This window comes from Mesocricetus auratus, unplaced genomic scaffold (assembly GCF_017639785.1).
Source record: "Mesocricetus auratus isolate SY011 unplaced genomic scaffold, BCM_Maur_2.0 Super-Scaffold_100011, whole genome shotgun sequence".
NCBI classification, from domain to species: domain Eukaryota; kingdom Metazoa; phylum Chordata; class Mammalia; order Rodentia; family Cricetidae; genus Mesocricetus; species Mesocricetus auratus.
Genome location: NW_024429195.1, coordinates 42,423,095 through 42,450,069, shown reverse-complemented (window position 1 = coordinate 42,450,069; position 26,975 = coordinate 42,423,095). Strand labels below are relative to the sequence as shown.

Sequence of the window (26,975 nt, the reverse complement as noted above, 5' to 3'; positions counted from 1 at the left end):
TCATTTTTTTCTCTCCTATGTGTAGTCTATCTTCAAAATTTTAGATTTCTCTGTTCAAGTTGAAGTTGATGGTTAGAAAAGAACCATGGGAGGAAGTAAAAGAGTTTGTAATGGAGGGTACAAGAACAGGTGTGATATTAAGTTGGGGGATATTGAGAATGGAAAGATTTAAGAGAGAGTGGGAGGTAAGAAGTATAGAGAAGAGAAAACAGTAGGAGGTGTTGATCAAAACTAAGGACATTTGAAAGAGCCACATGGAACGCAATTACTGCGTAAGCTAATTTAATAGTACATATAACTTTTGTCAATGAATTTAAATTAGGGTATATTACCGCCACAAATAATACTGATCTCAGAACCATGTATTACCAAAGAAAAAATACCAGTGACAAAACAATGAAACCTTTCTAGAATTTGATAAGAGAGCTGCCTGAGTCCCCTCAAACAGAACAGGCTATTGACGTTTCTCTTGGATAAGTGATGAGACCAATTTATGGCAGCAACAAATGACTTTTTATTTAATTTAAGGATGCTTCATGAAAGGAAGTTCATACCTATTGTAAATCTGATTAAAAGCCCATAACTAGGGAGGTCCTAGGTCTTGGGGGATAAGTAACTATTGGGGCATGTTATGGCTATCATTATACTTTCCAAGTATGTGCTTATAGCCATAAATTAGGAGTTAACAGCATTGGTGTTGAAAAGAATAGATTAGTGTTGATTAGAGTAGATGTCTGTTAATGTGAAGACTTTGCAGTTGGTCAGCAGGTTAAAAATAACTGACTGCTGAGTGCTTTATGCTAACACATATATGTATGTGTGTGTATGTATGTATGTATGTATGTATGTATGTATGTATGTATGTCTTCCCCTCTCAGGCTCAGGGAACAGTGAAATGTCTAAGAGTTGAGTAAAAGAATTTAAGAGCCAGAGGAAGAGGAGGTATGCCATGAACCACTGTCTTCTGTATACGACAGTTGTTGCATTTATGAACTCAGAAAACCTGTAGTCACTTACACATGACTAAGTGCCTCAACATTCAATGAGTATTTGTTGAGAAGCTGAAGGGGTTCCTCTAGAAGGACTGGGAGGATAAGAGAAGGCAGTAGAAGTGAAAATAACCAATGCATATTATACAATTGTTTGAAACTCAAATAAATTAAATTTTGAAAATATGATAAGGAATTGATTTATGAAGGAGAAAGAAAAGACCATATAAAGAGGTCTTGAATCTATCATAGGCTGATTTTATATAGAGAAATGACCCTAGTTTTTAACTTTTACAATTAGATGTATCACTTTCACTTGTTAAGGAGCCTGGCTTTTCTCTACCATTTGTTTTTGACACTTGTCAAGAGTCATTTGGCTGTATATATATGTATATTAATTCCCTGGAAGACAATAAGGAAACAAAAATCTTATTTGTAGGATGTGAATAGCTTTAATCACACTTCAAATTTATGAAGTTTTCATCATACAGTTTAAAAGAATTTCAATATACCAACATTCTTATTGGTAACTGAAAATACAGAGGAAATTCTTGTTTTGAGAAAGCGTAAATCTCTATTTTATGAAAGATATTATAGGACTACTCACTTCTTCCACAGCTCTTACTATCCCAATTATTAATACAGGTCTTACTACCAAATCCCTGTATCCAAATTGACAATACAATCAGTTAATCTATACTTAACTGATTGCCAAGCTACTGTGGGGAGGGAAGAGGGCATTCCTCACCCAGACAAACGCTGGCAATTTTCCCTTTGATGCAGCCTGTACAGCAATGCAATGATTAAGTTAGTGGACCCTGGATAGGAGTTCACTTTCTACTGTGGAATAATTATTTCATGAGATGCTCTATTTTTTTTTCAGAATTTTCAACCCCTAATTCAGTCCATTCAAGCGGAGAATCCATGAGTTTTAGCTGGATCAGCCCACCTTTCAGAGAATTGACACAAGATTATCTTTCTGTCTGTCATCTATCTATCTATCTATCTATCCATCCATCCATCCATCCATCCATCCATCTATCTATCTATCTATCTATCATCTATCTACTGTCTGTCTATCATCTATACATCTTACTTAGTGAACTATAATGTGTAAAGGGAAGCTTTTTCCTTTGAGAGAAGCCTTCCTGCCAGCCTGGTTCTAGAGCCGCATCAGTCCCAAATAAACACATAGGAGGCTATATGATGAAATTGATCGTTTATTAGTAGGTAATGTGTTGGAAGCTTCAGAATTTCATAAGAAACACCATGTTAACAGCAAAGGTTTAAAGAAGGATTTTTCTATCACCTGGCAACAAGCCAAAGAAATAGTAAGAAATTGTCCCAGTTGCTCATTCTACAACCAAACTCCATTAACAGCAGGTTGTAGAGACCCCATAGGCTGAATTACCTTGTTGATGGCTCTAAGATCAGTAACCATTCTCCACTTACCAGACTTCTACTTGACAACAAAAACAGGTGAATTCCATGCACTAGTTGATTCCTCAATATGTCCAGCATCTAGCTGTTCCTGAACTAACTTCTCCAAAGCCTCTAACTTCTCAGATGACATAGGCCATTGACACACCCAGATGGGTTCATCTGTCAGCCATTTTAAGGGTAGAGCTTTTGGTTGCTCTGTAGGTTTGGCACTAGCATCCTGCTTCTGTACAGCCTGTACATTTGGCATCTGTTTTCTGTACTGCCTTACTATATTCTTTCTACCACTAAAAGCTTGTCTATAATTCCTAGCTGATACAGGAGGAATGTTAATCTGCGTATTCCATTGCTGGAGTAGATCACGACCCCAGAGGTTTATAGAAATATCTGCAACATGTGGCTTTAACCTTCCTCTCTGTCCTTCTGGCCCAATAAAGTCAATCCATCTAACGCTCTGTTTAACTTCAGATAGGGTTCCAATCCCTAAGAATTGAACATTAACCTCATGGGCCACTGTAAATAAAGTAACCCCAAAAGACTGGGCCCAATTAGCCTCCACAGTGCTCGAAAATTCTTGTCAAAATCAATGGAGAGCTTTATGGAGGCAAGAAGCGAAAGCCATAGAGATTCAGGAATTAAAGAACGGTCATGAAGTACCCCAAGACAAGATTCTTGGGGAGGGTCCTTACGCTGACACGCAGGTTCAATCTGCATATGACGAGCACATGTTGTCTTTATGCCGTACAGCTGCTTTAAATGCCTTGGATAAGGTTTGTGAAACAGGAGAGATAATGCAACCCTATACCAAGGTATTACAGGGCCCAAGGGAAAGGTTCACTGAATTTTTAGAGAGATTATCCAGAGCAGTAGAAGTACAGGTAGCGAATCCAGAATCCAGGCGACTCCTTATAGAATCTTTGGCATATGAGAATGCGAATCCTCAATGCAGGCAGGTAATTTGGCCATTAAAAATAAGATCAGCACCACTGGAGGAATAGGTCCTACATACAGCGAACCTGGAATGTAAAAGTCAGGATACGGGAGCTTGAAGCTATTTCTACAGGCTTGAGGAGGCACCAAGATGCCAAATACCCTACCTGTGATGATATAGAGGCCTGGGTAGGGAAGGCAATCTCCAAGAATTTTAACAGGCATACAGATGCAACATGCTTTAACTGTGGTAGAATAGGACATCTTAGTAGGAACTGTAGACAATGCATTCCTAGAAATAATGCTTTTACCAGGAATGCATCAAACAGAAGGCCTCAGCCTCCTAGTCTCTGCAGGAGGTGTGGAAAGGGCCGATATTGGACTAATGAATGCTGGTCCACAAGAGATAGACAAGGTAGATCTTTAAAGCCGGGAAACGGGGAGCCTCATCAGTCCCAAATAAACACACAGGAGGCTATATTCATTATGAAGCTGTTGGCCTTGCGTGTTTCTTACTGGCTAGCTCTGACTTAAGTAATTATCCCATAATTGTTAATCTATATATTTCTCTTACCAAAGAATAGTTCCGGGCTTCCTACCCCATGGCGGCTACATCTCGAATCTCTTGTGTTTCTTCTTCCCAGAGTCCTCCTGGACTCCTAGTCCCACCTATCTAGATTCCTATTGGCTCAACAGTGCTTTATTGACATAAAACTTCCCAACATCTCCTCTTTTCTGTTTAAACAAAAAGAAAGGTCTTAACTTTAACACAGTCAAATTGTATATAACAGAACAGTTATCAAATAAGAACATAGTTACAATATTTTGTCTATCAACATTTAGCAAGATTTAAAGAAAATATCATCTATCTCATTCTTGTGAGTCCAAAGTCCTTTATGTAGCTTATCTTTTATCATAACTAAGGAAAACTATAATTATAACTATCTGTCTTCAACTCCATCAAAGACCACAGAAGGATAATATATAAACACTAGGATTGACAGAGACATCTTACTGCCTGGACAGTCACGCGAAGTTTCTCTGTAACATTGGGGCATTCATCTTCAGCCCGTAGGCCACAATGTGTCCAGAAGATTTCTCAGCAAAGCAGGAAATTTCAAACTGTCCATCTGCATCAGCTGTCATTTTTCTGTGTCCTGCATAAAGTCCCGTAGACTCTTCAATGAAGCAGGAACCCTGTAAGACTGAGTTCAGCAGTCACTTTCCTGTGGGTCCTGCATGTCCAGATTATACAACAACAGTCAAACAGAGCAAGAGCAAGAGCAGTTTCTTGCCCAAATGTCTAATCTTGCCATGTTGAAAGCAAACTCCATAATGAGTTTCTTCGATGCCCATCTCATACGTAATTGGTGCTGCCAGGAGCAGACATTTCTCATTGCCAAGAAAAACCCTAAACCTTTTTAAATGCCATTTTCTGAAGGTCTTTGAAAGGTTTGAAGACTATCTATCTGTCTCAAATACATCTCTTTCTATCTAGAAAACCTAACTTACCTAACTATAAGTTCTGACTATTATAAGTAACTATCTATAGTCTGTATTCAATTATGCATTATGTTTCAAAAGAACAGTATAAGCACAATACTTAATCAAGAGGAGAAATACACACATCTCAAAATTGACCTTGAAAAACCATACCAATACAAAGTACTCATTTCCATACCATAATCCCCTTTTTCCTTTAAGAAGAGATTGGTTGTGATCATTAACCAATTATAAACAATCCCATTTAAATGAAAACAAAGATTTATAAACAAGATGGGAATTAGGACGTCGCTCATTCCAAACTGCTTCGTGCTGGAAGGGGGCGCTGTTCATACCATGGGGATCATGACAAAACTCAGAAACCTGTATAAGTCCATATTTTCATGGTCTGTAAAGCTGCATCATCTTAGCTGTTTCAGTTGTTGAAACACCTGGTCCACTGCTTCTGGGATCTTGGTTCGTCAAACCACAGAAGCCTGGAAGGAATCCTCAGCTTTTCATTTTCTGTAGAAATATAAGCAAAATCTCCTTTCCCAAGTAACATATCCTTATACTTAAATTTTGAAGTCAAGGCACTTTCAAAAGATAGAAGTTGGATTAATTCAGCAGCATTTATAATCAAGTGTACTTTAGCAGCTGTTCCTTCCTGAGCAATCAAAAAACTGAAAAACACAATAGCATACAGTATCCAGACTCTCTGTGTATTTTGCATCTTTACGTGGCTTATTTATTTATCTATTATTACTTTATTTATTTTACTTTGCCTCTGGAGTAAATCCTACTGGCGTGCGCCACCACAACGCCGGCTTTTGTATTTATTTACCACTTTGCCGTTTCATTTTCTCTCTCAATCTCACGTATATTTTTAAACAAACTGTAAACCTTTAGAGGTTTTGTTCATCCAAGTCTGACTTTACTGTAAATCTTTAAGTTTTTCTGGCCACGTGTCTTATCTGTAAAACCGCGGCTGTTTTAAACTGCCATTTCCAAGATGGCTGGCATAAGCATGATTCCAGCTTACCGCCTCAGTCCATGCTGACATCCAGCAAAAGCTGCCACTTCCAGCTGTACATACACACCTTTTAATCATTAGCAGAGTCTCTTAAAACAACCTTGCTGGCTGGTTTTTTTTGTTTGTTTGTTTTTGTTTTTGTTTTTTTTATGCAGAGTCAGGAAGACTCCGGTAAGTGAGCCGTATGAATCTCGGCTTGTCGCTAGCAAAACACCTGAGAAAAATGCTGTTATCAAAAATCTGTGCTTCTCTCCGTTCTTCTGTTTCTAAAATTCCTTTAAATCTTTTGTCATTCTACGTGGAAATTCAATCCTGCTCTGACACCATTCTGTAAAGGGAATCTATTTCCTTTGAGAGAAGCCTTCCCACCAGCCTGGTTCTAGAGCCCCATCAGTCCCAAATAAACACACAGGAGGCTATATTCATTATGAAGCTGTTGGCCTTGCGTGTTTCTTACTGGCTAGCTCTGACTTAAGTAATTACCCCATAATTGTTAATCTATATATTTCTCTTACCGGAGAATAGTTCCTGGCTTCCTACCCCATGGCGGTTACATCTCGAATCTCTTGTGTTTCTTCTTCCCAGAGTCCTCCTGGACTCCTAGTCCCACCTATCTAGATTCCTATTGGCTCAACAGTGCTTTATTGACATAAGACTTCCCAACAATAATCAGTAGTGAAAAGTATACCAAACTGGAATAAAAGACCATTGAGGAAACAATATAAAAATATATTACTCAAGTTTAGAGAACATGTATTTTGTTCTTAATAAGAAAAATGTCTAGCTAGTTTTCTTCTCATGTAGATTCTGGTTTGTTAAACACATGCTTCAGTTTTTTTCACATGTCTGCAACAGTCAATCTAAAAAGTAAAGTATAAATGTACACTCTGTGATGAATAGTGGTGGTGATTGACTGGAATCTGTCAGAGAGAACAGACACAAATATGGGGCTAAGAACAGATATTGAACATGTTGGCATGTTGATGGTTTAATGTTTTATTGGTTTCATTATTACAGAAAAATCAGAAATCTTCCAAATGAGAAGTATGGAATATGTCATAAGGATATGTATTAATGACAACTATAAATAATATTCTGGTTTGCAAAGATAGATTGTTAAATGCTTTCTTGAGATAAAAAGAATAAAAATAAAAACTAAAATAATTGTAGATGACCTATAAAAAAGAAAGAAAGAAAATTACTAGCAGTCACTATTAAGAAAAGAAGAGATAAAGAATAAGAAAGAGCCAGGTGGTGGTGGCACATGCCTTTAATTCCAGCACTTGGGAGGCAGAGGCAGGCAGATTTCTGTGAGTTCAAGGCCAGCCTGATCTACAAAGTGAGTTCAAGAAACGCCAGGGTTACACAGAGAAATCCTGTCCTGAAAATCTTTTTGTTTCCAAAAATACAATATGTTTCGGTAGCATATCAGAAGAAACTGTTCCTAGATATTTGTAGACTAAAGTAAGTTATTATTAAAACAGTTCCTAAATGATTATTTTTAAGCACATATTTGCTAGAAAATCATAGACAAATGAAGTCCCCATAGGAAATTCATAGTGGGATATTTTGGAAACCAAACAATTCCTAGCATTAAATGAAGTGATTCCAGGAAGACACAGGTGAAAACATGCATATAGATATCATCACTTCAGATACTACTCCAACATAAATGCAAAATAGAGATGTCAAAATAGTAGCTGATGTGGCCTATAATTTTCAATAATCTTACTAGGACACTTAGAACAATCCAGAACCACTATTTTGAAGTAGCTGAGGTAAATTTTTTAATGACATCCTTCAGGGCTTCTTTGACTTGCTTATTTCTTAAAGTATATATGAAAGGATTTAGTACAGGTGCAATTGAAGTAGTAAGTATGGCAATCCCCTTGTTGAAAGCTATCCTCTCTTCTGCAGAAGGTTTGACATACATAAAAATGCAGCTTCCATAAGAGATGGAGATGACAATCATATGGGAGGAACAGGTAGAGAAGGCCTTCTTCTTCTGCTGGGCAGAAGGGAACCTCAGAATCGTACTTATGATTTTTCCATAAGAGGATATAACTAGTGCCAAGGTAATCAGGAGAATAATGATGGCAAAAACAAAATTGATCAGTTGCATGAACCTTGTATCATCACAGGAAAGCTGCAAGATGGGAGCGTAGTCGCATAAAAAGTGTTCAATAATATTATTACAAAATTCCATTCGCAGACTTACAATGACTCCAGGGCAGATTGCCAACAAAGCAATTAAACAGCAAGTGCCAAATAGCAAAGTACACACTCTGGGGTTCATGATGGTTGTATAATGTAGGGGTTTACAAATGGCCACGTAGCGGTCATAGGACATGACAGCCAACAAGAAAAACTGTGCTATCCCAAAGACAAAGGCAGCAAATAATTGTGTGAGACAAGCCTCGATGGAAATAGTTTTATCCATGGTCACTATGCTTACAAGGAATCTAGGGATGCAGGTAGATGTCAGTGAGATTTCTAAGAAGGAAAACTTCTGAAGGAAGAAATACATGGGTGTTTTGAGTTGGGAATCCAACAGGGTCAGAAGAATAATGGTAAGGTTTCCAGTGATGCTCAGCAGATACGTTATCAATAGGAAAAGGAAGATTACAATTTGCCACTTTCGGTCTTCTGTCAATCCTAGAAGTATGAATGTTGTCACCAATGTGTGGTTTCTCATGTCTAAAAGTCTTATAAATCCTTCCAGCCTAGAGAAAAGTAATAGATATGAATTGATAGGCTCTCTCCTCTAAAGATTTGAAGGTAATATGAAGAATCCAGCAATGCAATGGAAATGCAGCTTCACCCCAAATATGTTTTCACATTTACTCGTTGGTTAGAACTACAAGCACAACAACCCTCACCTAGTCCCAGTTCCCAGATACTCATCTGATTTTTTTCAGCTTTATTTAATACTCAGATAGAATTCCTGTATTATTTTTTGTGATAAGTATTTTTCTCCATTTTCCATTTTCCCCATATTTTGAAAATACAATTCCCACTCCTACTGATGCCTAAGTAATATTTTAGGCTAGTTTGAGTACTATACATTTTATTTAAATAACCTTCTTTGTCTCCACAAGTCAAGCATTTTCTGTATATTATTATTACTATTATTATTTTAATATATTTTGATCATGTTCCCCCTATCCCAACTCTCCCAGATCCTCCCCATTTCCCTACCCACCAAATATTATGTCTCTCTCATTTCCCCTGCCAAAAAGCCAAATTAAATACAAAAGCTAAACTCGTTGCAAAAATCAAAATCAAAACAAACAAAAAAAAACCAAGAAAGATAAACATATAACAAAATGAATCAAAAAGCTCTCAAAAAAGCCATGAAGTTTGTTTTGTGTTGCCCACCTACTCTTGGATGTGAGGCTTGCCATGGAGTGTGGTTGATGTATTCACTGAGACTCCACTGTAGAAAACTACTTTTTTCCTGGTCAGTGACTGTCAATTGCAAATGGTTTCTTGCTTAGGAATGGGACGCTATGGTCATCTTTTCTTTCAGAACTAGTCTTCCACCGTGACTGAACCAAAGCAGGCCTTGTGCTTGCTCCCACAGTTAATTTCAGAGTTCCTTGATAGTACCAAATAGAACTGGTGTGGCCGGAAAGACAACTTTATGAGGTTTAGATTCAAATTTACTTGAATCAGCAAATAAGCCTTTGGCATTAAATGTAAAACATTTCTTCTCAATTATTTTACAGTTCAACTTGAGTAACTTTCTGTAAGAAATAATTTACATTCAGCACTGCCTCCAACATTAAATATTATATTTCCTAACTTTTAAATATAAAGAAATATATACCAATAATTTGAGTAAAAGTCACTGTGAGTTACTTACGGTGTATAAAGCTCTCAGGATAAACAAGAATAACCAGCTTTCAGATACATATAGAGAAAGTTTAGCGATGAGTTACAAGCATGTTGTCTGAATTTCTCTAATGCTGGATTTACATGGTATAATCTATGTTTAAGACAGAACTGTTGATAATACAACATCTTTGTATGCAGCATGACAAACACTGAAAACACTCACTGTTCTTGAGTTCAACAGTGTTTTTTTTTTGCAGATGCATTGTAGAATTTTTTTACCTAAAAGTTCAATATGAATAATTCTTCCAAAATTATTATTTTATTTAACCCATACTTTTTTCTTTGCCTCATCAGTTTCAATGGAGAACTTGTTCAGATTAAAATCCAGCTCATTTACAAAATAATTTTGTTTCTCACTCTTTAGTCAGAATACATGATGTGACATCCTTAAATCCATTGTTCTGTTTTCCCTGCAAATGAAATAATTAATGTCTTCCCAAACAGTAGTGTGCTCCTCTTTGTTGTAATTGAAGAATTGTAGTCACTACTTCATTACATCTTCAATAAACATGACTTTGTCTCCATATCCATTCTTTAATGATGAATGATGTTTTTATTCAGACCTGGTATAAAACCTTGGGGAGTTTTTTGGAAAATACACTAATTGACTGTTTTCATCATTAATTCTAAAAGAAGAATAACAAAGTGTCCTATTATCTATAGAGAATCTTGTGATGCTGATAATGAATGGAGTCTATGACCTATAATACAATTTCAATTTTCTTCAGAAATACTTTAGGATTCTTTTTTTTTGTTTGTTTTATGAGACAGAGTTCTTAAAACTTCTGAGCATAGATGGACTTCTTTTTATCAATTTAAAAATATTGAAGAAAAAAATATTGAAGAAGGTGATAATTATTATGTACACCTATGTCAATATTATCATGTCCTGACCAAAAATGTATTTTGTGGGAGTTCACCCTATTTTATTCTTACAGTCTCCAAATAAACTCAGCACATTTATATCTAAATCCTAATAGCCTGGATAGAAAACATGGCATAACTAACTTCTCAAAAAGTAACATACAGAATGTAAGTAAGTAAACAAAATCAAGAAATCAATCTGAAATTTTGTAGGCATATAACTTAAACTACAGGGAAGATTTACCCTGAAGTTAAATGTAAGAACAAATTACTGAAAATCAAAACGGGAAATATTTTCATTCTTTATTAAGAAATCTATTAGTAAAAGGAGTTCAGACTGATGGAAGAATAAGTTTGCTACAGGAGATTCCAGAGAGCTTTTCACAGATACTGACATCACTAACTGCTTGAGAATCCTATAGCATGGTAAGATAATTTCTTTCTGAGGATGAAAAGTCCATTGGGAAATTTCTCAAATTTAATTCTACCCTGACAAGAAAAAATTATGTAGTATATACTTTATTTATAGCTTTTGAAGGATGAAAGTATGAAATAATTGAAAGTGTTGATAAGATAAATTCTATGATGACTGATGTGGTATGAAATAATTTTTAGATAAATAAGAATGCTGAAATGAAGAAGTTATATATGAACTATTGCTTATTCTGTTCTGCTCGGATGTTTGAAGGATTAATATTGCAAAAAATGTTTATTTTCCCAAAAAAATACAATCCCCATCGAATATCCAATGTAATACATAACATAAATTGAAAACAATCTCAAAATTCATATGGAAACAAAAAGACCTAAAATTGCCAAAAAATTAAGTAAATAAAAAATAAATAGTAATTGGAAATATAATTTGAAACAATTAATCACCAAACAATAGTTGTTACATATGGTTCATGTAAAGACTGACATTATACATAAATTTCTATTTTTCCCATTTTTTTATTTATTGATTTAATTTTACATTCCCACCCCAGTTTTCTCTCCCAACCTTCCTCCCACTCTTCTTGTATTAATGGTTCTCAAAGTAATTTAATTGAAATGTTGCCCAAAATAATTAGTTTTTCTGTCTCAAGGGATGTGCCTCTTATGTTTCCCTCCAGGACTAACTCTTCTAACATTCTATTCATAAACATATATAATGTATCTGTTGCCTTTTTCTGCATTGCTGAACAATATTAGAAGAGTTATGTAGTCAATGGTGTATACTGTTAGATATTTCTCTTTCTTAAAGATCAGTCTTCACATTGAGAAGTGGGTAGATTTTCATGAATGACATCTAGACAAAATGTTTACATTTTAATAAAGGAGTCACTTTATAGAAATATTTAATTTGACAAAAATTATTTTAAAAATGAAACAGCCTTTGCCTACTAAAATCACTGTTTAAATTAAATTTTAGACAATGAGAAAAGTAGATTTAAACTGTGCTCAGACTAACTTAAAAGTAAGTATTTTCCTTTGTCAGCAATGTTACTCATATTTCCTAAATCAGAACCTTTATAGTAAATCTTTTTGGCAAACATGGTGATGCCATTTTGTTAAATATTGCAACTTTTTTTCTGCCTATGTCTTCCCTAAATCTGAGAATTGTTTAGAAATGCATAACACCAACCGAAGAAATGAGTCAAACACATTTTCTCAGGTGAATCTCATTGATATTACTGTTATAGCCCTAATGGTCAGAGACACAGGAAACCCTCTCATGGCCATCTGCAGCCTCCTTGCAGTCCCTTAACTCAGATTCCTTTCATGGTTTTCCTGAGAAGCACTAAGCTGGAGATTTTGCTTCTTAGGAGCTGGTGTCAGTCTAGCACATTCACATGATTCCAGAGAATATCCTTCAGAGGCTGAGTACCTGGGTCATTGAAACTCTAAAATCCTCAATACTGGATTCCAATTTTATTGGCAAATGTTACTAATGGTGTAAAAATTTGTTAAACTGATTAATGTGGAAGACTTGATGCGTGGATGCAGATCTGAGCTCAGAGAACTAAAACAAACTACAGAATATGGGTACCAGCATTAATAGGTTGCAGAGTGGTTATGCAGCTAAAAATTTTATTCTTTCATGTGCCAAATAGAATTTATGTCAGTTTTGAACATTGGAATACTGAATATGATGACATTGGAATGCTACTCTATTTGTAGACACCAGAATGTGACCTTGGACTTGTGCATAGTACCTAGTTGGAAGAGTATTGTGCATAAAGTAAAGAATATATTGATATTTTCCACAGTAATTATACTTATTATATTTTATGCTGCCTTACTATGTCATTTATGTCTTTGTTATCTTCCTTATAGAGTATAGAGTATAGAGCTCCGCCTGCCTCTGCCATCCCGAGTGCTGGGATTAGAGGCTTGTGCCACCACCGCCTGGCTGGGTTTAGGTTTCTAAGTGGTCAAAAGTCTGATAGAATTAAGAGAAAACACAAATAATTGTCCTAACAAAACACCAAATCTTTTTTCCATAAAACCTAGCACTTTTAAATTTTTTTCTGAGTACATCTATATTATAAAAGAGTTAATTGTTTTAAACCAAAGAAATAGGAAATTCTTTGAATAAATTGTTGGTTGTACACAATCCAGTTAAAATTTTTCTCTGTCTCACACCTGAAGTCTTCTGTAACTGTGCAACTTGCTATAACTTGTTTAGAATTTTAGGTATAAAACAATTCCACAATTTCTATAAGACACTTTTATCCCAAAATCATATGCTAACAGTAACTTTTATGATTTATCTTTTATTTCTTTTCAAAATATTTGGTATTTAAAATTAGTGCTCTTGAGTTTAATGAAATCTCAAACTGTACTTAATTATAAACATTTAAAATTTGTTTTTGAACTTAATGTGTAGCCATATAAATCTCATTTGTGGATTTTAAAATTTTCATTTACTGTATACATGTGTACATACCCACCCACCCATTTATACATATACACTGTACTTATTTAAAAGGATACTACTCTGGGGTGTGAAAAGTTTATGCTTATGTTTTTTAAGTAAATTAACCCAATGTCTTTTTTTGCCAATCAAAGGACAGAAAATCATAAAATAATGCATAGAATTTTCTAGTGACAATTTTATAATTAAATGTATTTCAGTCTCATAATATAATCTGTTTCATACTTATTTTAGGTAGGGATGCAATATTATTTTTTTTTTGGTTTTATGAGATAGGGTTTCTCTGTGTTGTTTTGGAGGCTGTCGGTCCAGCCTGGCCTCGAACTCACAGGGATCCGCCTGCCTTTGCCTCCCGAGTGCTGGGATTAAAGGCATGCGCCACCTTCGCCTGGCTAGGGATGCATTATTATACTGCATATATTGTACATTTTATGTATAAAAGCATAAAAGCACAGGGAATGGTTCATGAATCTGGTATTTGGCAAATACTCTCTTTGGAAACCATTTTGTTTCAAACCTCCACAGACAGGGAAAGTCTGTTTTCATCAACAGAGTGACACTGGCTTTATTACTGCTCTGGGCAGGCCTATTGGTTGCCAGCAGTGTTTGGACTCGGCTTTTCTGTTTTCTGTGTTTGGTTTTGTTTTGTTTTAAAGAGAGAAAAGAAGATGGAATTGGATGGGTAAGAAGGGGGATGGTCTGGTAAGAGTTGGGGAAGGGTGAAGAATATGATCAATATATATCATCTCATATTCTCAAAGCAGAAAAAACATAGAAAAGAAAGGGCTCAGTTTCTACTTTACTTTTATTCTCTTTTGTGTATAATGAGATAGTCAGAATGTACATAAAGAAGCATAGCTTTGAAAACATGTTCTTCTATGCAAATGGACCACTTTTAAGGATATTATCTATTTTTTTTACTATGTGCCTATGTCAGGGTGTTTGGATGTGTACGCAAATGCCCAGGGTGTTCACCAGCATGAAAGCTGGAGTTCCAGGCTGCCTGACATGACTGGGAACTCAGTCTTTGCTACATATCCATGATAAATAAAGAGATTTTAAGAGGCTGATGCATCTGGCCTGGAAAGGGATGAAACCAATTGGTAATAAATTTCTAAGAGTCTTTTGATTATCTGGGAAGGATAGACAGTTGAATCCCTGGGACTCATGGACCAGTAATCATATCTGAGTGAAGTCAGGGAGCTCTAGGTTTGGAGAGAGAACACAAGGACAAAGAATATGCTTTTATTAAAGCACTATAGGATAGTAATGGCTTAGCATGTAAATATGCTCTCCATTAGCTCTCATGACTTGGGTTCCATTCCCATAACCCAGTGGTTGAGGAGAGAGCTGACTGCTGGAGTTTGTGCTCAATCCTCCACATTTTTTGTGTGTGCACACAGGAGCACACTTACACATATACACATTAAAAGGAAATGCAAAAGATGCATAATAAAATTTCATGTTTATGAACTAAGAACATATCAATGACAAATAGTATATAAAATAAAAGAAACAGTTAATTTAGTTTTCTTTTTTATTTCATTTTACATTCTAACTACAGTTCTCCCTCTCACCCCTCATCAAACCCCTCTCGTCTCCCCCCCAACAGACCCCCAGTCCACTCCTCCTTGCATGTAAGGGTTCCCATGAGGAGTCAACACAGTCTGGAGCAATAGGTTAAGGAAGGACCTAGCCACTCTCACATGCATTAAGACCGAGAATGGCATCCCACCATAGGGAATAGGCTCCAACAAGCTAGCTCATGTACCAGGTGTTTATGATGGTCTATTGCCAGAGGACCCTCTGATAGTTCAAGCTTCATAACTGTCTCCCACATGTGGAGGGCCTAGTTCAGTCCCTTGGAGTCTCCACAGTTGTAGGTCTAGCATTTTTGAGTTCCCAAGAACTTGGTTCACCTGTCTCTGTAGATTTCTCCATCATGATCTTGAACTTCCTTGTTAATATGTTCCATCCTGCCTCTCTTCACCTGAATTCCCAGAACTTGGCCTGGTTCTTGATTGTGGATCTCTGTGCCAGATTCCATTAACTACTAGATGAGGTCCTATGATGATACTTGTAGTATTCATCAATCTGATTACATGGGTAGGTCAGTTCAGGTATCTTTTCTACTATTGCTAGGAGTTTTAGTTGGGGTCCTCCTTGTGGATGCTTGGGAGTTACCCTAGCACCAGATTTGTCTCTAAACCCATAGTGACTTTCTCTATGAAAATATATTTTTTGCCTGAGTCTTCCAACACTTCAGTCTTGGTCCTCTGCCCTCTGCTTGAGGTAAGCATGGGTTCTGCTTGGGGCCCCAACTCCTTACATTCCTGTACTTGAATTTTTCTGGGTCTGCTCTGCACCTAGAGTGAACTTACCCTGCAGAAAGGCCTCACTAGAGGAAATACAGTCATCAACCAAAGAAAATCTCAAATCCAACAAATCCCTAACACAAAATATACAGGAAATATGGGACACCATGAAAAAGCCAAACCTAATGATAATATGTAGAAACGAAGGTGGAGAAATACAGCTCAAGGGTACAGAAAACATAATCAACAAAATAATAGAAGACAAAGTCTTCAACTGAAAGAAAGATATGCCTATCAAAATACAAGAAGCTTACAGAACACCCAATAGACTGGGCCATAAAAAGAAGTCCCCTCACCACATAATAATCAAAACACCATGCTTACATAAAAAAGAAAATATATTAAGAGCAGCAAAGGAAATAGGTGATGTAACATGTAAAGGCAGACCGATCAAAAATACACCTGACTTCTCTATGGATACTCTGAAAGACAGAAGGTCCTGGATAGATGTCCTATAAATGCTAAAGTAACAAGTATGCCAGCCCAACTACTGTACCCAGCAAAGCTTTTAAGCACTATAGATGGCAAAAAGAAGATATATTCCATGACAAAATCATGTTTAAACAGTACATGTGCAAAAATCAAGCCCTACAGAAAGGACTGGAAGGAAAACTCCAACCCAAGGAAGATAACTACACTCACAAAACATAGCCAATAAATAATCCCACAATACCAAACACCAAAAGAAAAAGGGGGAATCCACACACAATATCACCAATGCCAACAAACCCAAAACAAACAAGAATTAGCAATCAATGGTCGTAAATATCCCTCAATGTCAATGGTCTTCACTTGCCTATAAAAAGACACAGGCTAATAGAATTTACATGAAGATGGAATCCATCCTTCTGCTGCATACAAGAAATATATCTCATTGTCAAAGACAGGTTTTACCTCAGAGTATAGGGTTTGGAAAAGATTTTCCAAACAAATGGACCCCAGAAGCAAGATGGTGTATCAATTCCAATATCTAACAAATGAGGCTTCAAAATGAAATCAATAAAAAGGGATGAAGAAGGTAATTTCGTATTCATCATAGGAAAAGTCCATCAAGATGAAGTCTTAATTCTGAATGAAGGCACCCACATTCATAAAAGAAACATTACTAAAACTCAAATCACACATAAAACTTCACAAACATATACTGAGAGAATTTAGTACCCCACTCTCATCACTAAACAGGACTAACAGACAGAAAATTAACAAAGAAACAAAAGGAACTAATAGAAGTTATGACACAATTGGCATTAACAGATATCTATAGGACATTCCATCCAAACAAAAAAGAATATAACTTCTTCTTAGCACCACATGGAACCTTCTCTAAAATTGACCACATAGTCTGCAACATAGCAAACCTCAACAGATACAAAACAATGGAAAAATCCCCTATATCCTATTGGACCACCATGGTTTAAAGTTAGAATTCAACAACAAAACAAATTTCAGAAACCCTATGAACTCATGGAAATTGAACAATGCACAATTTCACCATTCCTGGGTCAAGGAAGAAATAAAAAAAAAGAAATTAACTACTTCCTGAAATTCAACAAGAAAGAGACACAACATACCCAAACTTATGGGACACTTTGAAAATGTGCTAAGAGGAACATTAATAGCACTAGGTGCCCACTCGAGGAAATACCAACAACAGTTTATGCTGGAGAGGACGTGGAGAAAGAAGAACACTCCTCCACTGCTGGTAGGAGTGCCAACTTACACAGCCACTTTGGGAATCAGTATGGAGATTCCTCAGGAAAATGGGAATCAGTCCACCACAAGATCCAGCAATTCCACTCTTAGGCATATACCCAAGAGATGCACATTCATACAAGGACATCTGTTTCACTATATTTGTAGAAGCATTATTTGTAATAGCCAGAACCTGGAAGCAATGTACATAACCCTCAGCTGAAGAATGGATACAGAAAATATGATACATTCACACAATGTAGTATTACTCAGCGGAAAAAAATGGAATCCTGAAATTCGCAGGCAAATGGATGGCATTAGAAGAAACCATCCTGAGTGAGGTAACCCAGTCACTAAAAGAGGTAACATGGTATGTAATTACTCATATGTGGATTCTAGACATAGAGCGAAGGATTACCAGCCCACAATCCTCACTGCCAGAGAAGCTAGGAATCAAGGAGTACCGTAAGAGAGACATACATGGTACTCCCAAGAAGGGGAAAGAGCAAGACCTTCCAAGCAAATTGGGAGCATGGATGGAGGGGAGAGAAATCTGGGAGAAAGAGAAGGGGAGAGGACAGGAGAGGAGGACATGAGGGAGGAGGAAGGTTGACTCGGGGAAAAATAGAAGAAAGTAAGATAAGAGACACCATAATAGAGGGAACCATCGTTTTAATGAGAAATATGGCACTAGGGAAATTTTCAGATATCTACAAGGATGACACCAACTAACAATGTAAGCAATGGTGGAGAGGCTACCTGATGACTACCTTGTATGCCATCCTAGAGCCTTCATCCAGAAACTGAATGAAGCAGAAGCAGACACCCACAACTAGATACTGAGCAGGACTCCTAGAATCCAGTTTTGGAGAGGAGTGATGAGCAAAGGGGTTAATACCAGGCTGGAGAAACGCACAGAAACACATGACCAGAACAAAGGGGAGCTCACGAACCCCAGACTGATAGGTGGAAAACCAGCATAGGTCTGTTCCAAAACCCCTGAACGTGGGTGTCAGTTTGGAGGCCTCAGCAATCTATGAGGCCTCTGGTAGAAGTTAAATATTTTTCCCTGGCAAAGAATGGACTTTGGGAGCCCATTCTACACAGAGTGATACTCTCCAAGCCTAACACACAGGGGAGGGCCTAGGCCTGACCCAAATGATGTGATAGAGTTCCAAGATCCCCCATAGAAGGCCTCATCCTCCCTGGGGAGCAAAAAGGGGATGGGATAGAGGGTTAGTTGAAGGCAGTGGAGGAGTAGAGGGAGAGGGAACTGTGATTGGCCTGTAAAACAAGCTTGTTTCTAATTTAAATAAAATTATGTTTCATAGAAAACAGTTTTCAGGGCAAAGCAAATGTGCAATCGGTAACCATAATATAACTGATAACCTGAATATGTATTTTAACTATGAAATAAAATGTTCAAATAGACTTCTCAGTGCTGTGTAGGCAGGTCATTCATAGGGTTTTAATGTCTTATTTTAAACCTCAGATACATAATCCAATCACTTATAGTGTCAATGTTTGCAAAAATGATTCACTTAGTAGTAACCTACAGTCTCCATAAATTACACAATGTGTGCATGTTTAAAACACAATTTCATAGTATAAAAATGAAAGTGGAACAAAAAAGACATCTGATTTGAGGGAAACTAGGTGACATAATGTGTCATGTTCTCCTTTAAAAATGTGAGATCATTAAAATACTTGAAGAATCTCAAAATATATCATTTACCACAAATTCTCAATAAAAATAGAATGAACTATCATTTAGTTAATATTTATGTAAAAGCAACCATGACAAACTGTGGATACATACACTGAACAATACATGGTGGTCCCGCATATGGTCCCAGCACCTGGGTGGCGAGGGTAGGAAAATAAGTTCAATCCTTGGCTGTATATCAGGCTCAAGGCCTGCAGTATTTGTTCAGTGGAACTCTACAGTACTTTTGCTTTCCTCTTTTAAACTGATATCTCCTTGTGTTGAGGGTAACACAAGTTCTGTGTCACTATGCCACAATTGTTCTCCACCATCAAGATGGAGTAATGACTGCTTGTGAAATGGAGTCCCTCAGGGCAAGGCAGAAACTAAAGAATTCCACTGCTGTTTCACAGAATATGGAGTAACTCTATGGATGTAGCCTAGTTTCAACATTGACATGTATAAATCAATGTGAGAAATTAACCGTATTTTGTTGTTAGATCTCATCCCTTCACAAATGCCTAGCTAACTCCTTGCAGGTACGTTTTGCAATCTCCTGGGATATAGGTCATATAATCAACCAATTAAATATGATTGCTGGAAGTAATCTTCTACTTGTTTACATCAGTGCCCTATTATTATTTATCCCAAAAGTCATTATGCTTTTCCACACTTTGCAGACTATTTTTGAAGTTATGTGTTGTAAATATAGAATAAGTGTTGTTAATTTTTTCCTGGGAAAATATATTGGTAATATCCCTTTGGGAAATATTGGAATAATCTGAATCGTTTTATAGCAAAAAAACCTCCCATTTATAGATATATTTTTAACACAATGTAAGTAATATGTCAGGACCCTAGGTGTTGCATGATATTAGAAAACACATGAAAAAAATGTTTCACTGCATGTTTTGATATTAAACATCAGGGTTGTGTTGAGGAGCTCAGCTATGTGGGGGAGAGACATAAGCTGTGATTTCTCTTTGTTCTGTAGGACCATGGTATAGATTTTGGTTTAAGAGAAGTAAGCATAGTACTCTGTGTTCATTGTCTCACTTTAACTATTAATACTTTAAGTGTATTTTAAATTATTTCTGTACAATATTTCAGTTTTTTAACTGTCTTCTCACTCAGTTCAATTTATATCTGTTTTACACACACATATATATATAACTAATATATATTTCAAATTATCTAATATATATAAGTTAACTTGAAAAATTTCCAACTTAAATTTTTATTAAATGAAACACTCTAGCCATTAAATGTAGAAAATATAGTTCATTATCTTCATATTTGAACATCCAGTATTTAGACTGAACAAGTTAAGTTCATGTAACTGATATAATTTAATAATTTAAGAGAATTCTAAACAGCCCATTAAAATGTCTGTATATTTCAATGTTGTCATTCATGAATTATTATTATATAATGTAAAGATATATTCTGTTGTTGATGTTTGATGCTTAAGTAAATTTCAGAAACATTTTTAGCAATTCAACAAAAATTACTACCTTAATTGGATTTAATAACAAGAGTCTCCTTATTTCACAGATCAAGAATGCAGGTTGGAAATTTACAGTCAGTCTCTAGTAATACAAGGAGACAAAATTTATGGTACATCTTTTTAAAAGAGGAATACTATTTAATTGTTGAAAATACAAAATATAATGACATTTGTTGATTTTATTGTATTTTAAGAAATTAAGTTAAAAATAGTAATAGAAGTTATATTATTTACTTTTTCTAGTTTGATATTTACTATTCCTGCATATAATTGAGTAAGCCAATAACTTATTTCCACAATGATTAAGAAAGTTGTATAGAAGAGATGACATAGGAAAAGCATAATTATGCCAACAATGAAATTAGTAAATTTTATAAAATAGGAAATGTAATAAATAGTGGTAGATTAAAAACAGAATAGACTGACTTTCAACATATAAAATGGATCTTCAAAGATATGATTCAAATGAAGACAGAGAGAGTGTGTGTGAGAGAGGAGAAAAAGAAAAAGAGAGGCAGGGAGGAAGGGGAGGAGAGAGAGGGAGTGAGGGAGGGAGGGCGTTATGCTTGTCTTGTGACTCAAGTTCATGTTTCCCTGATATCTTTGCTGATTTTATCAGATTTGTTGTAGACAAACCGTGAGGGATGAGAAACGGAACGTCAGTGACGTACTTCATCCTCCTGGGTCTGACAGATGACCCTGAGATTCAGGTTGTGATTTTCTTTTTTCTGCTTCTCACATATGTGCTGAGCATTACTGGAAATCTAACTATCATCACACTCACTCTGCTGGATCCCCACCTCAAGACCCCCATGTATTTCTTCCTCAGGAATTTCTCCTTCTTGGAAATTTCATTTACTTCTGTCTGTAACCCTAGGTTTTTGGTCAGCATCCTAACTGGAGACAAATCAATCTCTTACAATGCTTGTGCTGCCCAACTATTTTTCTTTATTTTCCTTGGCTCAACAGAGTTTTTCCTTCTGGCATCCATGTCCTATGATCGCTATGTGGCTATCTGCAAGCCCCTCCACTATACAACCATCATCAGTAACAAGATTTGCCACCAGCTCATCATCAGCTCTTGGCTGGCTGGTTTCTTGGTAATTTTTCCACCGCTGGCCATGGGCTTAGAGCTAGATTTCTGTAACTCCAACATTATTGACCACTTCACCTGTGACTCTGCTCCTTTGCTCCAAATCTCCTGCACAGACACAAGCACTCTAGAGCTCATGAGTTTTATATTGGCTTTGATCACACTTATGACCACGCTGATACTGATAACTATCTCTTACATCTATATCCTCAGAACTATTCTGAAATTTCCTTCAACAAAACAAAGGAAAAAGGCCTTCTCAACCTGCTCCTCACACATGATTGTTGTCTCCATATCCTACGGAAGCTGCATCTTCATGTATGTGAAAACATCTGCGAAGGCTGGAGTTGCTTTGACAAAGGGGGTGGCTATGCTCAACACCTCTGTAGCCCCCATGCTGAATCCTTTTATCTACACTTTAAGGAACCAACAGGTGAAACAAGCATTTAAGGATCTTGTGAGAAAGGTACTTGTATCAAAAATGCCGATCTGATATAGACTGAAAATGATACATTGGACCATAAAACTAGTGAACATGTACTTATTTTTGTTCATCTCAGAAAAGGACAGTGCATGCTACTCTTAAAGCACTAACTGTAATCATATTACAATTCACTTAATGAATTTATGAGTAAAATCATTATGGGATGGCTTCCAACTTTATATGATTAAAATTAGAAATGAAGTAATTTTGAATTATAGCTTATATATTTCAAGTAGTACATATATCATTATATCATGCATATTTTTGCAAAGATTAAGACATCAAACCTCCTTGTTAATTCATGTATGTTATACAAATATATATATTTATGTTTACGTGTCTGTTTGTGTATACGTGTATACCATGACTTTTTACTGTGGTGGTGATAGAGAATGAATATACTGTATTTTAATAGCTGTTTTTATCATTTCTTAAATGAGACATTTAAGATATTTAGTAATATGATATGGAAATATCCTACTTATATTCAGTACATTGAAAATATGAAGTTCTCAAAAAAGAAAAAAGGCAAAGGAAAACAAAGTAAAATGCTAAATGGAAAAGGGATATTCATTTATTTACAGAGCATGAAACTTAATTTACAACTTAGTTAAAGTTATAAAATAGAACACTATCTATGGTCATGATAGCAAATCACAAGAAAAATATTTACTTTTTCAGGTTATTGTTTGTAGAAGTTTTTATATTTTTTGTGAGTCTAATCATTATTTGTAGTGGTTTAAAAAGAAAAAATGAAGTATGGCTTTAAGAATAATTTCATTGACTATTTTTCTGATAGGGTAGAAAGGGAGTAGTGAAGGTGATATGATTCTATTTCAATTAAATATATTAGAAAAATAATTTCCTGCTTGCCAAATTTTCCAATTATAGCTATTACTCTAATAAATGGGAAATAACATGTTTTTATACCAAAAAAAACTTCTTAAAAGAGGGACCAACCTATGTCTCTGGACTAAGCCTCTCTGGAATCTTCTCTTACCAAAGGAAGTGACAGTCATCTATATCTCAACTGTCTCCTTGCTAATTTTCTTGTCTTCATTTCAGGAGTCTCAGTCTAATTTTGACAACATTTGTTCATTGCAATATGTAAAAAATATTGGTTAACAAATAAACTTTGAAACTAAACACGAGTGGAGACGAACACAATGGCTGGAAATGTAAGGAAGACATGGAAGATGCAGGAATTCCTGCTCCATTGAGGAGGCGGGAAGAGCGGCTTCCATGCACCAGGAATTGCTGTGCATTGCTCTTGCAGCTTCTCTTGCTTCCTGTTCTTTATTGTTTGCATTTTGCCTTTAGGTTATAATAAATTACACTTCTTTCTTCTCTTTCCTCCCTCCCAAACCTTCCATATTCCCCTCTCCATGCTTATGTAAGTTTGTTGTCTATTTTCTCACAATTTTTATTGTATGCATCCAATATTCCTAGTTGTAACCTGCTCAACCTGTATAACTTTACTTGTATTACGTTTTCAGGGATGAACATTAGTCACCACTAATTGGTGTGCTCATCTCCAGGGATTACCACCTCTCCTGTGCCTAGCTTTACTAAATTGCTTCCAGTTGAAGCCTCCTGATTTTTGCCCATCCACTTTGACATACCCATTGGTATCATCCTTGTTGAGCTCAATTTTGGTTATCATGTTGGTGAGACTACATGAGATTATTTTCTGATCTCACAGAAAACTATCCAATTGTCTGGTTTCTACAATCTTTCTACACACTCTTTCACAATGCACCATGAGTCTTTGGTATGGGAGATTCTTTTACATGGCTCTATTTGGTCTTGGCTACTTACTGTATTTTTTGTACAATATTTTCATAACTGTTACTTTTCTTCATCAAGCATGAGAGGTAAACAATATGTTACAAAATAAATAGTTCCATATAGACTGCAATGCTCTCACTTTTAAATTGCTCACACTTTTTAACAGCTGCATTGAGGCATAAATGATATATAAGAAAGTCTACAAAGTTATGACATAATTGTACATGATCTGATGAATGTAAACATCCATGTAAGAATTAGCAGAGTCAAGATAATAAACAGCTACTGCTGCAAAATTTCTTCTTTTCATTTTTTGTTATTAGTTTTTTTGCAATTGCTATGAAACATGTGAAGCATTTCTTTATTGTCTTCTCTCATATCATAGCTTGCAAACCAAACTCACGATTACATCTTTTTTTGTTATTAGTTTTTTAAAATTTGGTTTATATGCTTAGCAGTAAATCTACTCCTCTCACAAAAAATGTACAATATAATAGGGTCAACTATAAGCATAGTGTTACACAGCATATCTATCTAGAAATTATTCATCTGTCATGATTGAAAATTTAAATAGCGGATCCACATTCCACCAACACTCCATCCATATACACAACCATCATTCTACTCTCTGGGTTTGAATATTTTCATTATTGTATGTTTATGGAGAAACATTCTAGAGCAGGCCTACCTACTCGATTTCGTAGTGTCTTCCAAGTTCATCTGTGCTATATCATTGGGCAATATTTCCCTATTGCTTTATATTGAATAATACGCAGTAATATCCAATAGATATGACACATTTTATTCATTCACTAACTCCTCAATGAACACCAAATTTGCTTGCACATCTCAACTCTTGTGAAGGATGATGTAATGTGTACACAGGTATGTCTTGAGGATTCTGTTGTGAATTCTGAATGCATATCAAAAGATATTATAACTGCATCATTAATAGCTCTATTTTTAAAATGGCCTTTGTACCCATTTACCATTCATTCATTCATGTTTCATTGTGTGTGTGTCTGTATGTATGTTCATGTTGATACATACAGGCACACACTCTGTAGTTACCATTTACAATACTGAAATATTGACACCAGTTACAATTCTTTGGAATTCAGATATTTTTCAGGCATAAATAAGAGATGGTGTTATACATAATTTGTAAATTTTCTGTTAGGTAAACATCTACAGGAATAAAACCACTAAATGAAGTAAAGCTACTTCTAATGCATATCAAAAACCTTCAAATGTCTGCGAAGATGCATCAAATGTATATAGCTTTTTCTAGAGGTTTATTCAATCATTATTGTTTGCAGAGAATGTTGGTGTGCACGCCACAGTGTAGGTGTGAAGACTGCAGACAGCTTTGAGGAGTACATTCCCTCCAGGGTTAGTTAGGCTCCTGTTATCAAACTCAGGTCATCATCCGGCTTCATAGCAAGCACGTTTACCCAGTGAGCTGTCCAGCTGGCCCGAGAGTGAAGATTAGCCCTTTACTTTACCCAAGAGCCATGCTTAATAGTATTTTATTGCTGTCAATCATACTCCGATGGTACTCAAACAAATGAAATATAGTGCAAATATATCACTTAAATATTAGTGGCTGGGGTTGTCACATGTAGGAAGATACATTTTCAGCATAACTGAAACAGGAGGCTGGGTATCTTCTAATAAGTGTATTGTACAGAAAATAGATGCTTGCTTTTCCTACTGTTGCTAATATTTTTTTCATGTCTAAATCATTCATTACTGGAGGAATTTCATGGAGTCTTTCTTTTTCTTAAAAAATTTTACAAGTGTTTATTTTATGGTAGATTCAGATATTATTTTTTGAGAAAGAATTAACATTTGTATAGTTCTGTGTCTTTAAGTATATTCTTTCTTAATTTAAATATAACGTACTCTGCATAAATAAAAATAGGCTAAAAAAAGTTTTCTGCCAAAAGCTCCAATATATTTTCTTTTAAAAATTAGTACTGGCTGGGCGTTGGTGGCGCACGCCTTTAATCCCAGCACTCGGGAGGCAGAGGCAGGCGGATCTCTGTGAGTTCGAGGCCGGGCTGGACCGATAGCCTCCGAAACAATACAGAGAAACCCTGTCTCAAAAAAACCAAAAAAAAAATTAGTACTGATTTTCTTTACAACGCAACTGGTGTTGCTCCTCCTTCCTCTCCTCTCAGCGACACCCTTCCCTCTGCCACCACAATCCACTATTCCAATTTTATTTAGAAAAGGGCAGGCCTCCCATTGATATCAACTAAACAGGACACATCAAGTAGAAGACTAGTTGAGGCAGCTCAGCATGAGGAAAACGGTTCTGAAAAGCCATCAAAGGAATCAAAGGCAACGTACACTCCCACTGTTAGGAATCCCGTAAGAAGACCAAGCTACACAAACATGACATATATGCAGAGGATCTAGCTCAGACCTGTACAGGTTCCCTGATTGTTGATTCATTCTCTGTGAGCGCCTATGAGCCCAAGATAGTTGATTCTGTGGTGTCCTTGCCCGCTCTGGTTCTCTCTCATCTGCTGCAGGATTCCCAGAGGTTCACTTAATGTTTGGCTGTAGGTCTCTGTTTCTGTCAGTTGCTGAGTGAAGCCTCTGATGACAACTGGGACAGGCACCAGTGAGTATGACTGAGTATCATTAGGAATCATTTTTTAATGCAGTCTTTATTTTTTTCAGTTTTCATGCAGTCTTTCTTACCACAGTAACTTGAAATAACTCATACAGTGTGTGGCAACATCGTATGGGGCAAAGAAATAATTTTTCC

General features: G+C 36.1%; 2 protein-coding genes across 2 annotated transcripts; one reads left to right on the top strand and one right to left on the bottom strand.

Annotated features, from left to right (window-relative positions):
* Window positions 1-7,633: 7,633 nt before the first annotated feature.
* LOC121143077 (olfactory receptor 6C74-like) lies at window positions 7,634-8,569 on the bottom strand. The gene has a single exon (XM_040754278.1). The coding sequence runs from the start codon at window positions 8,567-8,569 to the stop codon at window positions 7,634-7,636; it is 936 nt and encodes a 311-aa protein (XP_040610212.1).
* A 12,882-nt stretch (window positions 8,570-21,451) lies between these two features.
* On the top strand, window positions 21,452-22,417 carry LOC121143076 (olfactory receptor 6C76). Its single transcript, XM_040754277.1, has one exon. It carries the CDS (start codon window positions 21,476-21,478, stop codon window positions 22,415-22,417), a length of 942 nt encoding a protein of 313 aa, XP_040610211.1. The 5' UTR covers window positions 21,452-21,475.
* The last annotated feature ends 4,558 nt before the right edge of the window (window positions 22,418-26,975 follow it).